Source organism: Panicum virgatum, chromosome 4N (genome assembly GCF_016808335.1).
Source record: "Panicum virgatum strain AP13 chromosome 4N, P.virgatum_v5, whole genome shotgun sequence".
NCBI lineage: Eukaryota > Viridiplantae > Streptophyta > Magnoliopsida > Poales > Poaceae > Panicum > Panicum virgatum.
Genome location: NC_053148.1, coordinates 5,975,115 through 5,990,062, shown reverse-complemented (window position 1 = coordinate 5,990,062; position 14,948 = coordinate 5,975,115). Strand labels below are relative to the sequence as shown.

The 14,948-nt window shown below is 43.5% G+C and overlaps 3 protein-coding genes across 5 annotated transcripts; 2 read left to right on the top strand and 1 right to left on the bottom strand.

Annotated features, from left to right (window-relative positions):
• The first annotated feature begins 353 nt into the window (after nucleotides 1-353).
• Nucleotides 354-5,016, top strand: LOC120670974 (probable protein phosphatase 2C 54). Its single transcript, XM_039951163.1, has 4 exons — nucleotides 354-861; nucleotides 2,204-2,404; nucleotides 2,768-2,970; nucleotides 4,162-5,016. The coding sequence occupies exons 1-4, from the start codon at nucleotides 775-777 to the stop codon at nucleotides 4,727-4,729; spliced, it is 1,059 nt and encodes a 352-aa protein (XP_039807097.1). The 5' UTR covers nucleotides 354-774; the 3' UTR covers nucleotides 4,730-5,016.
• On the bottom strand, nucleotides 1,130-12,002 carry LOC120670976 (autophagy-related protein 8D-like). The gene is made up of 6 exons (XM_039951167.1): nucleotides 11,798-12,002; nucleotides 11,660-11,715; nucleotides 10,950-11,002; nucleotides 10,667-10,785; nucleotides 9,934-10,061; nucleotides 1,130-1,382 (listed from the first exon to the last, which is right to left on the bottom strand). The coding sequence occupies exons 1-5, from the start codon at nucleotides 11,826-11,828 to the stop codon at nucleotides 9,958-9,960; spliced, it is 363 nt and encodes a 120-aa protein (XP_039807101.1). The 5' UTR covers nucleotides 11,829-12,002; the 3' UTR covers nucleotides 1,130-1,382; nucleotides 9,934-9,957.
• A 123-nt stretch (nucleotides 12,003-12,125) lies between these two features.
• On the top strand, nucleotides 12,126-14,476 carry LOC120670975 (THO complex subunit 4B-like). 3 transcript variants are annotated; one of them, XM_039951165.1, is made up of 5 exons: nucleotides 12,126-12,424; nucleotides 12,502-12,627; nucleotides 12,822-12,890; nucleotides 12,979-13,169; nucleotides 13,920-14,476. In XM_039951165.1, the coding sequence occupies exons 1-5, from the start codon at nucleotides 12,239-12,241 to the stop codon at nucleotides 14,098-14,100; spliced, it is 753 nt and encodes a 250-aa protein (XP_039807099.1). In that variant the 5' UTR covers nucleotides 12,126-12,238; the 3' UTR covers nucleotides 14,101-14,476. The 3 variants fall into 3 exon arrangements, with proteins under 3 accessions (XP_039807099.1, XP_039807098.1, XP_039807100.1); XM_039951164.1 differs by having other exon boundaries at nucleotides 12,137-12,424; nucleotides 13,917-14,476; XM_039951166.1 differs by having other exon boundaries at nucleotides 12,153-12,424; nucleotides 12,508-12,627; nucleotides 13,917-14,476.
• Nucleotides 14,477-14,948: the final 472 nt, after the last annotated feature.

Sequence of the window (14,948 nt, the reverse complement as noted above, 5' to 3'; positions counted from 1 at the left end):
CAGCGTCGTCCCCGACGTCTCGGAGTCGAGCACCCTGAACACCGTCACGGCTCTCGCGCCGTCACGCTCGACACCGGCTTGCACGACGCAGAAGTTGACGCACCGTCACTCTTGGATAAAACTATTTTTTAGACTCACCGGTTTTAATCTTCACCCGTGAATGTTTTGGAAGAGAAGACCTCCTCCCATGCGTAGTACATTTCCGTTAACCAAACAATTGAACAAATGCAGGAGCAGCGGACATCAAACTCCCTACCTAGACACGTCACATCTGACGCCTGCTCACCACGTGCCTTTCTTCCTCCTCGCCGCTTACCTTACCTGTCCTCCTGCACCCAAGTGACAACTGACAAGCCACGAGCCAAAGCTACAGTCCCCACCCCACTGCCCCAACAAAAAAAATCCGAGCTCCACCAAACAACTACCGCCTCAATCTCCTCCATTCTCCATCCCTCTCGCAGTCTCGCTACCCCCCACACGGCCACACACCATCTCCCTTTCACCGGAGGATTTCTTTCTTTCCCCCACAGATATTCCCAAAGAATCTTCCGTGTTGCTGTCCTCCTCGGATTCCTCTTCCCCCTCCTCCGCTCCCCTCACGCTCCAATTATTCTTCTCCCTACTGACTTGCTTTGCTTCTCTCTTCTCCCTGTCCTCTCCTCCCGCCCCTTCGTGTTTCTTCCTCCTACCAGCGGAGCACCAGTTGCGTGCCTGTGCCTCGTGCCCTCGTGCCAAGAAGAACGCCGGAGGTGAGGCTGTCCGGCCGCCGGCGTCATGTGCGCGGAGGAGCCGGAGGACACGGAAAGGCTTGGTTTTGGAGAGGAAGGGGTCGAGGAGGCCGCCGAATTCCCCCTGGGTCAGGTGGGTGCCCACAGCTCTGTGCAAAATGAAGATTCGATTTTTGGGGTAGATGAACCTTTCGATGTATCTGCGAATCTGGTACGCCTTTTCTGTCGGTTCATTTGAGTGATTCATCATGGCGTGAAGGATGGAGTTACTGCAATGCAATTATTGTCTTTGCTTTGTGTACACGCCGCTGGGTACCCATTTTATCTTTTTCTTGAATCTGCAAGAATATAGGTGGGTTATTTGTGTTTAATTGATGCTAATGAAGGTGTGAAGTTCAACAAGACAGCTAAAATTTCTTGCATTGTACAACCAAAAAAGGTTCCTTGCATTGTAGCTGTATAATGTCGGTAGGTGTTATCTGGTGAACGGTGGCAGCTAGTTGTTTGCAGCTTGGCAGCTTGCACATGCTTTTCATTGTTCCTCAGCGCGTCAATTTTGTACTGAATGCTGAACTTGTCAAATTGTCCAATCATTGCTTGTTCGTTGTGAGATGTGCTGTGGCAGACTTGAATAGTAATTTCTAAGCATTGTACCTAGCAAGCAGGAAAAGTCAGAAACTTCTTCAGAAATCAAGTATTTGCCAAGTGCACATGTACTTGATTTCCCTCCCAGACTGAAATGAAATGAAACAAACGTGTTTTTTCGTGCTGCTACCTGTGAAGGACATAATTTTCCTGAAGTGGTCCATGTGATTACTGACTTTCAATCGGATTTATATCCACATTGGTGATAGAAACTGCTAGAATTTTAGCCCATGGCTTATGAGGTACTGTAGTTTGATTTTAGGTGTTATTGTCATGGGTGGATTATCCTTTTGGACTGGTAATGTGGTTACCAGCATTAATTGGTGCCACGGAATAGGCAATAAGTGCTGAAGCTTAGTGTTGGTTTCTGGCATTAATTTGTGCCATGAAATAAGCAAATAGTGCTGAAGCTGGCAAAGGATGACTTTTATCAACTTATTGTGTATATAAATAGGTTCTGGTTGTTTTACAACATTTGCCACTAATGCGCTGCATAGGAATGACAATCATTTCTAATTTTTTTTGCTGTTCCAACTAATCTGAAAATTTATTCGTTAAAATAGATTTGTTTTTATATAACTTAATATGCTTCTACCTGACAGTAATTTTTGAATTTGTTTGACACTAAAGTAGACTTGATAGACATTTTAGATACAAGCTTATAATCAAAGTATCATAGTTTGCTTACATTAGTATGTTCAGTATAACTGTAGCAATGCTGCTAACTTGACTTTGTGATCGCATGTAATTAATATTAGCTAGCTTATCTATAGATTCACATTTTGCTTCCTAGTGCTTTTTGTGTACTGACCCTTTCTTTTTACACACAGATGGAGAGAGTTTGTGAAAACACAACTTCTGCTGATTTCAGGCAGAATAAGTTAAGCAATTTTGTTCCAGTGCTCCGATCAGGAGATTGGTCTGATATTGGAGGTCGCCAATACATGGAAGATGCCCATGTGTGCATTCCGGACCTCGCTAAGAACTTCGGTTTCCCATCATTGAATAGTGAAATTGTTTCCTTCTATGGGGTAATTACTGCCGTCTTGCCCAGTCCGTTTTTCTCTTTCCTAATTTGACAGACAAATTGTATTGCCACACGTGCACATCTACAAGCAGTGATGGTATATTCCGACTACATTCACTAGAATAACCCATATAAGCAGTTAATACATTCACTAGAATACCCCAAGTTTAATGGAAGTCTTAGCAATGTTACTCTACTCTGTGTATGCACAGCTAGTGATCAGTTCTGCACCCTCAATAATTACTTTGAATCATAGCCTTGCTTTTCATCAGTTAATCTATATAAGCACGTTAGTTTCTCTGCATACATGAATCTTGGAAAATTGATATTTCTCTTGGTTATGTATTTTCTCCATTTCAATAATCAGGTATTTGATGGTCATGGTGGAAAAGATGCTGCCCATTTTGTTCGCGATAATTTACCAAGGGTAATTGTGGAAGATTCAGATTTCCCTCTTCAGCTTGAAAAGGTTGTCAGGAGGTCTTTTATTCAGACTGATTGCCAGTTTGCTGAGACATGCTCTCACCATTCCTCTGGCACAACTGCACTTACAGCAATGATTTTTGGAAGGTACTTTCCTTTCACACGGAATGATGATGCCCAGCTTTAAATAGTATATATTTATGATTTTTTTTCATCAATACCATGAGATGTCTGCCTGTATTTGTACTTCTGTAGTATAATTGGTTTTTATTATTTTTTCATCAACACCATGAGATGTATGCCTGTATCTGTACTTCTGTGGTATAATTGGTTTTCTCATAAAGCCTTATTGTTCAACATCTACCAGATGGAAATTTACACAAGAAATATTTTAATGGAGATCTGATGAAAATATACCTAGTATCTTGTAGAAATGATGCTACAATGTTCAAACATGTTTGTACACATTCCATCGCATGTTAAGTTTTCCTTGAGGAAAAAAGGTTGCCTATTAAAGTTGGATGGAGCTAGTACCATGTCGGTACTAGGTCTAGTCTTCAACACATTTTAATATTTTTTTTGAAAAACTGTACAGTGGGGGAGACCCCCACTGTGGTATTTTATTAAAATATAGAAAGATAAAACAAAACTATACAAAGCATGGGGATGAAGCAATCCCCAGGTAGTAAGAGACTTCAGAGGCTACAAGAATTGGATATATATATATATATATATATATATATATATATATATATATATATATATATATTGTATATTTTAATATTTGACACAAGAATTGGATATTATATTGTATTTGTCCCTAGTGACACAGTTCTAAATCAAGTTGTAAAATTCTCCAACCTGGGATGGGATGTGCTTACTTTTTTAGAGAAAGTTTGCGAATATTTAAGCAAAGTAGTTAATAGTAGGTGAGGTTAATCTTTGTGAACCTGAAAAGGTGAGATTGCTTATTAGATACCATAGCTGCCTGTCCATATAGAAATTGAACTGATTGTCCTCAATACAAATCACGGCCTGTTCTCTTTGACAACCTTCTAGCATTATTCCCTTAAATGAGAATTTGGGACTCAGAAGCTTAGAGGGCCATGGTTTAAACCATCAAGGGATCCTTGTTGGTTGGTACAGATTTGCAGCTACCCAATGTTTACTGCCTTCTTTTTCAAATTTGTAATATCGTTTTAGAAGAGAAGTCCAAGGCGTACTCCGTGTGTGATATGTCACTCTCTAACTGTCTACTGTATTTATACATTTAAATTTTATTGTACTTGTTATCTGTTGAGCCCTATGGCCAATTCTAAAAATCTGTGTCTCGTGCAGGTCTCTTCTGGTTGCTAATGCTGGTGATTGTAGGGCGGTTCTTTCCCGGGGTGGCACTGCAATTGAAATGTCCATGGACCACAGGCCATGTAGCCTCACTGAAAAATTGCGCATAGAATCGCGTGGTGGCTATGTTGATGACGGCTATCTGAACGGTTTGTTAGGAGTCACTAGAGCTCTTGGTGACTGGCATCTTGAGGGTATGAAAGAAGTTGGCGAGCCAGGAGGTCCCCTGAGTGCTGAACCAGAGCTCAAGATGATCACATTGACAAAGGACGATGAGTTCTTGATAATTGGCAGTGATGGAATCTGGGACGTCTTCTCAAACCAAAACTCCGTGGACTTTGCACGGAGGCGCCTCCAAGAGCACAACGATGTGAAACTATGCTGCAAGGAAATTGTTGAGGAGGCAATAAGGCGAGGGGCCAGTGACAACTTAACCGCAGTGTTGGTTTCGTTCCATGTGGAGGCCCCTCCCCAGATCAAAGTAGACCGTCCTGGTAGGGTGGCACGGAGCATATCAGCTGACGGGCTCAATAGCCTCAGGATACTCCTGGGAAGGAAATAAACTAGGTGCTTCGTTGCATTGCCGAGTTGTAACTGTATGTAGTCATCTCGGCGCCTCATTGTTGTTAGTTGCTAAACGTTGCATGGGTTATTATTCTTGTTGGTGATTGAGCCAACAAACTTGCTACTATTCTTGTTGGTAATTGGACCAACAAATTTGAGCTCCACTGTAACGAATTTTAAGTAGATGAAACTAAACCTTGGAAGGAAGTTGTCAGCTCCCAGCTCAGTGTAATGCTTTCCCCCTTTTTTCCCCTGCAAATAAAAATGTCGCTGCCTAGCCATGCACTTGACTTTCCATCATGTAACAAACGTTTCATCTAACTGAATGAAATATGTCAAAATTTGGTCACATTTCCAGTGTTTCTCCTCACATTACTGTTCACTTGTGCTGTCTCGGAATAGAAAAACTATGGAGCTGAACGCATTAGACTGACTAGCAAGTTTGACTAGTGTTAGATTGCAAAAAGGTTAGATTGCACAAACATTGATCCTTTAGTCTGACTAGTGTTGTCTTCTTGCAACAAGGACAAACTAGCGCCTTTTCGTTAAGCCAGTAAAATGACCGAGTTAACAAGCCTGTTTGTACTTACTGGAGGAATGCACGAACACATATACGCACTCGTGTACATTTCTTTGCAGACACGCACACAAGTTTCTAGGAGCAGATGTATCTTGTAGCTGAGACCAGCCAGTGTACTTGCCAAAATTCTTAATTCTCTTTGGTACTTTCAAGTGTGGCATTAGCACCTAATCCAGGGGGCCAGTGGCCTAACCAGGGCCCATAATTTGGGCAGACATACCTCTGCAAAGGCTGACAAAGATAACACAAACTACGGCCACATCTTGCATTGGTACTTCAGATAACCCCTCCACTGCAGACATGAGTACACCAATCACTGGGTGGGGCCACAACTGTGTTCCAGAGCAAAGATGCATATATACCATCCCAGGGTCAAATGGCTCAAGTCCAAGCAACAAAGACCACAGCTCTTCAGTCCTCACTATTCCATCTAAGCTTCGCTACAGAAACCGAACTGTTCCAAGATCCTTACACAGAGATCAGATGAAGACCTCCCTGCCGTTGGTCGCTGCTGCCATTGTCCTGCTGCTGGTGATGGCAAGGGCAGAGGGTATCCGGCTGGATGCAGAGAGCCATGAGGCATTCAGAAACCAGATGGCTCATGTAAGTAACTGCAATTCCCCTGCGCATCTTAGTGCACATTGTGCAGTCAAGTCCTTCGTTCTTCAGGTGCTAACTGATGTGCATTCTTTCAGAAGTTTGGGGAGACGGCAGTGAAGAACACTGAGGATGAGCCGTCAGGTGAAAAGATGGGGGAAACCATTTCTGAAGAGAAAGATAAGGTTGGCCACAAGCTGCCAGAGATCCATGTGGATTACTTTGGTCCGAGAGGCCATACGTCTAGACACCACTGAGCAAAATATTTCTTGATCTTTTCCATTATTTATTCGTTTTCTCCTTCTCTAGATGAAACCTGCTTGAACGGCACATCACTTGATGAGGAGCCTACTGCAGTAGATATAGCAACAGCCAAGATGTAATTCATTTGTTTACCCCTTTTCATTCTGCCCCTCTGTTGAAGAGGGAAGAAACACCACTGATGTACTAACTTCTTGAAGAAAAATCAATCAAGAAACTGCAAATTCCAGGATTACTCCAGAAACTGCACCTGGGTTCAAAGTTCCAACTGCGGCGTTACTAAGTTCACCAGAGTGGTATTTAGGGCTACTAGTTTCTTTAGCACTTTAGCAGTTTTCTGAATGCAAAGGTACGCAATTCTACTGCTTATTTGGGAAACAAAAGAAAAAGGATAGTTGTTCACTAATGTCGCCGGCGTAATGGGGCTGCCGAAGTGTAGCGTGGTTCTCACTTCTCGTGTAGCTACTCCAACACTGGATGCCGTATGCGCAGCTTCAGGTGTCGGTGTGTCATGTATGACTGAGCATTGCAGGATAAGCTGCAGTATTCCACGCCAAAGTACACTCTTTTAGTCTTCTTTAAGTGTTAAAGATGGTATGATAAAAGAGGACACATACTTTTAGCCATTAGTTTTTTGATTAGTCGATGCTTTGTGTCAATTGGATGCACAACAAAATTAGTTGAGCATGCATGGTTCTCATCCACACTTAGCCGCACTCCTTGTCAAATCTTAAATAAGATGTGCGACTAAAAATTTATGAGCTCTTTACAATGATTGTGAAGTACCAATGAGTACTTTCGGGTACTTTTACCTTAAAACTTTTTTCTAGCTGTTGATCTATGGAAAATATTTATAAAAATTAAATTAAACTAGTATTCGGTCCCACATTTTGGAAGTACTAGGTATTTTATTTTAGATACTTCTAGGTACTTCCTAGCTTCACCACCGTAGGATTTTATCAGATGGACGGCTTCTATTTTTTTCAACCATTGTAAAATTTCTCAAAATGTATAAGCCACACCTTAGTCAAAATTTGTCTATGAGCTTTGTTACAATGATTGTAAAATACCAATGGGTATTTTCAGGTACTTTTGCCTTGAAATTTTTTCTGGTCGGTGATCAATGGAAGGTATTTACAAAAAAATAGATTAAATTAGTATTCGGTCTCACTTTTTGGTACTTGGTCCCACATTTTTGTACCACCAGGTACTTTAGTTTAGGTACTTCCAAATACTTCCTACCTTGACCGCCATACGATTATGTCAGATCGACGGTTCTTATTTTTTTCAATGATTGTAAAAATTCTCTTTGTCTTAATATTGAGTCTAAGACAAGAGCCATAACTGTGGTGTGAGCCAAACAGCTGCCAAAAAAAGTATGCCAATTTTTTTGCAAATTGTGGTAGCCAACCAAACACGCTACAAATCACGATCATCCAACTTCTCTTGGAAGATTAGATGGCCCAGTTCTTGATCATCCGTCACGGATACATAGCAACCCAAACCAGCCCATGCACTATCTTCCATTAGGATTTCTTATTAAGGCCTAGATTAGATGGCCCAGTTCTTGCTCATCCGTCACGGATACATTGAGTGGTAGTGGAAGATTATTGGAAAAGTAAGTCTATCCTAACATTCTTGTTGCAAGTGGGCGGCTGGAGCAGCATCTCTGCCACCTTGTTCAAACAATGCAGAGTTCCCTTTTTTCATGCGACATTTTCTTCTACAGCAAGCATCATGAGTTGTTCTTACACTTTGTTCCTGTTTGCGCATTCTTATATATCGAAAGCATGATGAGGTCATATGATGCAAATAAAAATGGTAGGATTCCTACTTAACATTAATGTTCCATAAAAAGATTGAATAGTAATTAGAAAAAACTTCCCTGCTGCTACTTTACAGTGTGGACAATTAACAATATGCAAATGTGTGGAGCATACTGAAATCATTTGAGGTTTAGTGCTCATCACTTCCTGTGGGGACTCAAAGGGCATATAGTCGATCTGGAGCAATTTTCTCTGATCAAAATGTTATGTCATGATGGAGTAGTAGCTAGGGAAGCATCTTGAATTGTTAATTTCAAATCAAGGCCCTTATCAAATTAACTAGATGAAACTAACTTGATTCCTACTGTTGGGTTGGCTTCTTTCTTTTTCTGATTGGACTTTTGGTTCGAGGTTACAAGCTATATATTTCATAAAAGCCGGACCATGACCCTAAGTATCATGTTCATTTTGACTAATTAATCTGCGGTATAAAGCCTCACAGATATCTTGAATGTTTAAGCTACAAAGGTTAGTTTGATGGCATGGATGAAAATTTTCGAAGTATTATAAGCTTAATTATAATATATTTAAAAGGGTTCCATTATATATCATGGTTTACATGGAAGATGTTACCGGTAACTCTAATGATCATAGGTGATTATAATGTCAAACTGCTGGCGCTAAATGCGCAAGTTTTATTAATCTCAACAACCAAAACAAAAGAAAATTGCCCAAGCAACCACACTATCCAACAACTGTATGCCGGTGCCATTTCCAGCCAAACCAAACCCAAGCAAATCATGTCGCGAAGCCAGATCAAGAAAGGCGCCCAAAAATCTGATCGGTAATCACTCCGCCGTCGAGACGGTGATGGCGCCGAACCACCGCGAGCAGGTGTAGACGGAGCAGAAGGCCTGCAGCGTGGTGAGCAGCAGCATCATGATGGCGGCGAGGAATGTGTTGTCGGTTAAAACCCATCGGCGAGTAGCGACAGGCAACACGAAGAGCCGGGAGGCTGCCGGGGCGCTGGCTGGCACCGGTCCCTCGGTCAACGGCTCAGATCCTGGCACACGCCGATGCTTTCGGAGATGCAGGGCGTGCCACCTGACCTATACCCGATCAGGAAGGTGCAAACGTGCTTTCGACGATTTGCATACATGCACAAACACGTGTAAATATTAGTCCGAGCCGTGGTCGGCTCCCCGTGACGACTCTTGCATCGGCTTTAAAGAGCCGATCGAGTCCCGGTGTCAGATCAGATCTGCATATCTGGATATTAATAGATAAAGCAAATAACTGCAAAAACTACTTCAATTAGATCTAGCTAATCTAATCCACGACGGTAAAAGCTTCACTGCTAGATCGGAACGTCCTACACGTAGTTAGGCCTAACGAGCGTAATAGATAACCAAACTTTAACCAGAATAGAGGGCTAAGAATAAGCAAAAGCCGATTCTCGGATCAATCCCTGTTAAGATCAAGGCAAAGCATCTAATACGTCGCCGGATCGTCCAATCCGTTTGCAAGGCCTAAACTAACAGATATTAAGCCGATTCTTACGTATAAGAACAAACCATAACAGATTAGATCTACTAGATAGAAAAGAAGCAGGGTGTTATCTCTACGCGACTAACTCTATGCAACGAGAATTAGCGTAAGATTAATACATGATCACGTAGAGATAACATGATATTCGTAGATGATAAACAACAAAAGCATGATAGATCTACTAAAGGTCATGCTACGAATACCAGGATAACTAGCACTACTCGCCATAAAAAAACGCTTCAGTACGTGTAATAACAAGGTAAAAGTAAGAACAATGCTGCCCTGATCACAAAATTGGAAGGAGGCTGTAGGCCTTCGTGGGCCTGGTTGCCCAGCATGTGTTTGCGTTTTTAGGGTGATTTTAGTCCCTTGATTAGGGTGCCCCTAATCATAGTACCCGACAATTTTATATGTACAGTCGTACAGAGGTGATCACATGCAGGGGCTTACCTGACCGCAAAGCAAATTTTTACGTCAGGTCAGGCCAGGGCAGCCAAATGTCTTCTCGCTGCTGTAGCACATGTATAGGAAACCATCCTTATCCTTGTACGAGTCATATACACTTCCCATTAGGCTAGCTGTGGATAAAAATTGCACCATCACTATCAATTCAAGTTTTTTTTCCAAAAAGGGAGAGAAACTACCAATTCAAGAAAAACAACACCCCTTTCTAATTTCACGGAATCTAGTTTTGACCTTCAGCTGCTTTGAAGTCTAGAACATAGTGCTTGTTACAACATTTGCTAGATCCTAACATAGCACACAGGCCGCAACTAGGGGTGGTAAAGGGCCTTGAAATTTTACTTAGATAATCTAAGGGCCGGGCTCAAAAAGGGCGGCCTGGTGCAAGTGATAGTGCTTGCCGCCTGTGAACCGAGAGGTCACAGGTTCGAGCGGTGGTCTCTACACATTGCACGGTGTGTGGGAAAGACCTCCCGCTAATAACCTCCCCCAGACCCCACGCAGTGCGGGAGCCTACGGCACTGGGTACGTCCTTTTTTTTTAATCTAAGGGCCGGGCTCAGCTAAAAATATATAAGGGCCAAGTTGGACTGTGAAGAGACCACTAGGGTTTAGGGCCATGATCCGTTGCCAACCCTAGCTGCAACCCAACTAAGGAACAAAATGCCTAAGGCTTCGGCAGGGATTGGAGTAACAGATTATATGAGCATAGGCGGTCTCACCTGTTTGGGGTAAAGTGTTGTTTACAAACACAAATAACGCTGTTCCTGGAGATAGGTGTAACCTGGACCGTAGTATGAAAATGAACTGCCCAACAGGCATGTCACAGGGAACCAGGTACCTGCACCATATATAAAGTTGTATTACTACATGTCAATCTTCGAAAAAGATCAGTGAAATTACTAATAGCATATCAATCATGGTGCAGCGTGGAATCAATGACAATCAAACAACCGATCCATCTCTAGGCTCTAGCAATGTAATAGGCACAAAAGAGTAACTTACTTCCTTTTCTCCATTTCTGGTAAATTACTCCTTGAAAACCTTTCAACGATGACCTGCAAATACAAGCTAACAATTCAGGAGGTTCATGTTCGTCGAGCAAGAGATGCAAAACTATCAGAGATTTGGGGCAAAAGGGGAACACACTAAATTGTAGGCTAGAATTTGTTAAGTTTCAGTAGAAATATTGGTTTATGCTATGATTTGCAATGTTTCTAGACCCTCATGCATGCATGTAAGAACACTTGAGTATCAGAAAATCGATTTGCAGGTGCATGGTGGGCATAACTTGAAAGAAAAGGAACTGATTCAATCGGCAAAGCATAACGAAATAAGATAGAACCCTGAACGAAACCCCACTACCCCAGCGCCCTACATGAGAGATGCTAGTAATTTTTTTTAAAGTTCCGTAAGCCAACAAATTGTGTGAAGCAATGAAGGAATTCTGAACTGAATCCTAAAATCAGTTATGCCGTTTGGTCTCGTCCACATCCATATATGTTATTACATGAATGATATCTGGAAGAGGAGGATGGGCGGAAGTGCAAAAAAAGGAGCAGCACTCGATGGAAGTGACAGGAAGCAGTGTGATCAACCACTAATCGGCGGGCTAGCAATGTGAACACGAAGAACAGAAGAAGGGGCAGGCCCTTCCTGCCTAGGGTTTGGGCTGGAAGAGGGAAAAGGAAAGGGAACAGAGAGGTTTCACATACGGGGACCCTGGCGGGGTAGTTGGCGATCATGGCGGCGGATTCCTGGAGCCTCTCATCTGCACCCGGACCCTCCGCATGCATCAGAATTCATTCAATGGAGTGAAATACAGAGGTAGATGTGTACCGAGAGCTACTGACCGAAGGTGAATTCCTTCTTGAAGGGCATCATGGAGAATCAGATCTGATCGGAGCGAATCGCCGGTCGGTTCCTTCCCTTCGTTGAAATCTGCTATAGCGAATTGCCCCCCGAAATCGGCCGCCGCCGCAGGAAGGAGAAGTGGAGAAGAAAGAGGACTCGAGGAGGAAGACGGAGGGCAAACGGCAAACCGGTAGTTGGGCTGGGCTGCCTGGTTCGGGATAGTAGTAGGAGAAACCCATACCAGCCCAATTGGGCTCATGGGGGCCCAACATCCCGACAACTATACCTACCAGAACTGCAGCCCACGGAAAACTAGTTGCTTGTCGTCGCGTCGCCTGCATCCCCTTCCTCCTCACTGAACCCTCGCCGCCGCCGCTCCGGGTCCGTGCCCCTGCTGCCGCCGCCGCGAGAGAGAGAGAGAGAGAGAGAGAATAGGGGGGATGGCCGGCGCCCTCGACATGTCCCTCGACGACCTCATCTCCAAGAACAAGAAAACCCAACCGCGCCCCAGCGGCCGAGGCCCGACCTCCGGGGGCGGAGGCCCCGCACCCACGGCACCGCGCCGCCGCTTCAACGCCCGCGCCGCAGCAGCCCCGTACCACCGCGGCACCACTTTCCCTTTCCAGGTGAGAGATCTCCTGTCCTCCCCAAATCTAGATTACTAACACCCCCTCGGCCCCTGCTACTACTAACCGAATCGCAGGCGCAGGCGCGGCGGCCCATGGCTTATGCTGGATACGGAGCCGCCCAGCCCCAGCCGCCGATGGACGCGCCTACCAAGCTCTACATCTCCAACCTCGACTATGGCGTTTCCAACGACGACATCAAGGTATCTTTCTCTTGCCCTAAACCTAGTGCCAGGTCATGCCTTTCCCTGCCTCTCTGCTTACATCTGATTCATCGATTGAGCGCCTAGCGCGGCTTATTACGGCGATGGAACGAACGGAATTCCATCTTTTCTTTAATTTTCGCTGCTGTGCCATTCTACCCAGCCAAACACAATGCTCATCCTCCTCTGCTTAGGAACTATTTTCTGATGTCGGCGATATCCAGCGTTACTCCATCAACTATGACAGGAGTGGAAGATCAAAGGTTCCTTCTGATGCCCACGCTCTTCCTGTCTGCCCCTTCCTTCTCTTTACTTGGTTCAAATGCTCATTATGTGCCTCAACTTTGACAGGGAACCGCAGAGGTTGTCTTCTCAAGAAGGTCTGATGCTGTAGCTGCTGTTAAGAGGTACAACAATGTGCAGCTTGATGGCAAACCTATGAAAATTGAGATCATTGGGACAAATATTGAGGCGCCAGCGCCACCAACAGCTACCTTCTCCTTCAATCCACCACCTGGAAACTTCAATGTGCCTTTCAAAAGGTTAGTAGTATCATTCTTGACCATTATGCCTGTCTTGATGAAATATCACCTGCAGAACATTGCTTTCCAAATCTAGGGCACTTCGTTCCAACCATTACCCTTTTGCTTAATTAGCATATATGTAAATATGCAGTAGGTATTCGTGCTTGTTAAGAGTTTCAGTTCTGCAGCATGGTTCTACAGTTTGTCAAGTCATCAAGTGTGCTGGTACTACAAGCACAAAAAAAAGGATATATTTTCTGTCCTGTGGGGAGGAAATGCATAAAAGTCAGATTAGTGACAGAAGTATTTATATGACTGACTTGTTTCTCATATCAAGCTTTTCTTGACATTTTAGAATCACATGGAAATTAGAGCTCATCAATGTTGCTTCAAGATAATACTTATGTAGTGTGTCAAATCTGTCAAGCATGAAATGAAAGTGGAGCTGAGTCTTAGCTATTGGTTGCTAATCTTGAGATTGTGTTGTCATGTGATTGAACAATTTCGACTATGCTTTATTGCACCCTAGCTAATTTTAAGATTGCATTGTCATGTGAATGAACAATTTTGATTATGCTTTATTGCACCCTAGCTAATTTTAAGATTGCATTGTCATATGAATAAACAATTTCGACTATGCTTTATTGCACCCTAGCTAATTTTAAGATTGCATTGTCATTTGAAGAACAATTTCGATTATGCTTTATTGCACCTTAGTTTATTTTTAAATATCTGGAAAAAGAAATCATTACTGAAACTTTGCAGCAGGCCCGGAAGAGGTGGTGATGGAGGATGGCCTCGGGGTAGAGGTGGTTTCACTGGGCGTGGACTAGGAGGGTATGGGAGCCGTGGACGAGGGAGGGGTGGGCGTGGCAGTGAGAAAGTGTCTGCTGAAGATCTGGATGCGGACTTGGACAAGTACCATGCAGCAGCAATGGAGACCAGCTAAATGATTCTGGCAATGATTCAACACAGGCAATAGGCCTTTCTCTGTCTCCTTTTGTAGGAATGCTGATGCAGAACTGTATTGGTTTGTGAGCGGAGAGCACGTAAGGTTAAGCTGTAAGAAGCTTCTTTTCGTTTCACTGAGCATGTTGGGTGATGAGATGAGGGCTGATTATTTGGGACATGAGGTGTTGCCGGTGACCAAATGGGACTCTGTTAATTATAGTTTAGAAGCTTTTAGGGTGTGGTAGAATAGAGACGAGACGTTTTTAAGGCTTATTGCATTTGCAGTTGGAGGTGGAGGTCTGTCATCACATTTGTGCTTGTCTGGGCACTATTCAGATAATCTGAGGGTGTGCATGGATTGGCTCGTGTCTGCATCCAGGATTTGTGGTTTTCTGTGTTTTTGGTGCTTCATGAGTTTATCCTTCAGGAAAGGGTCATGCTGTGTACGCATCAAACTAGGTGTATACGGTAGAAGAATGCAGGCACGTCAATTTACCAGTCTATGAGGTTGCCGGTTAGTTATCGAGGACGATGCTGTGGGGGCCTTCAGCGCTGCAGCCGGCGAGCACGAACGCGCGCGCGGTCGGCGGTGATCAAAATTCAAAAACAAAAAGAAACAACCAGATCGTAAGGCAAGGGTGCTTGTATTGTTGGTTTTGTAGCGCAGATCTAGACCCGTAAACCTACACGGCTACACACAATCATATATACTCCCTCCTTCTCTATTTATAAGGCATACACGTATATCAAGATTCAAACCTTGTCATCTTTGACCAATAATTTGACTATTAAATTTTTATTTTTATAATGCAAATTTCATATGATTGGATTCATAATCAAATATAT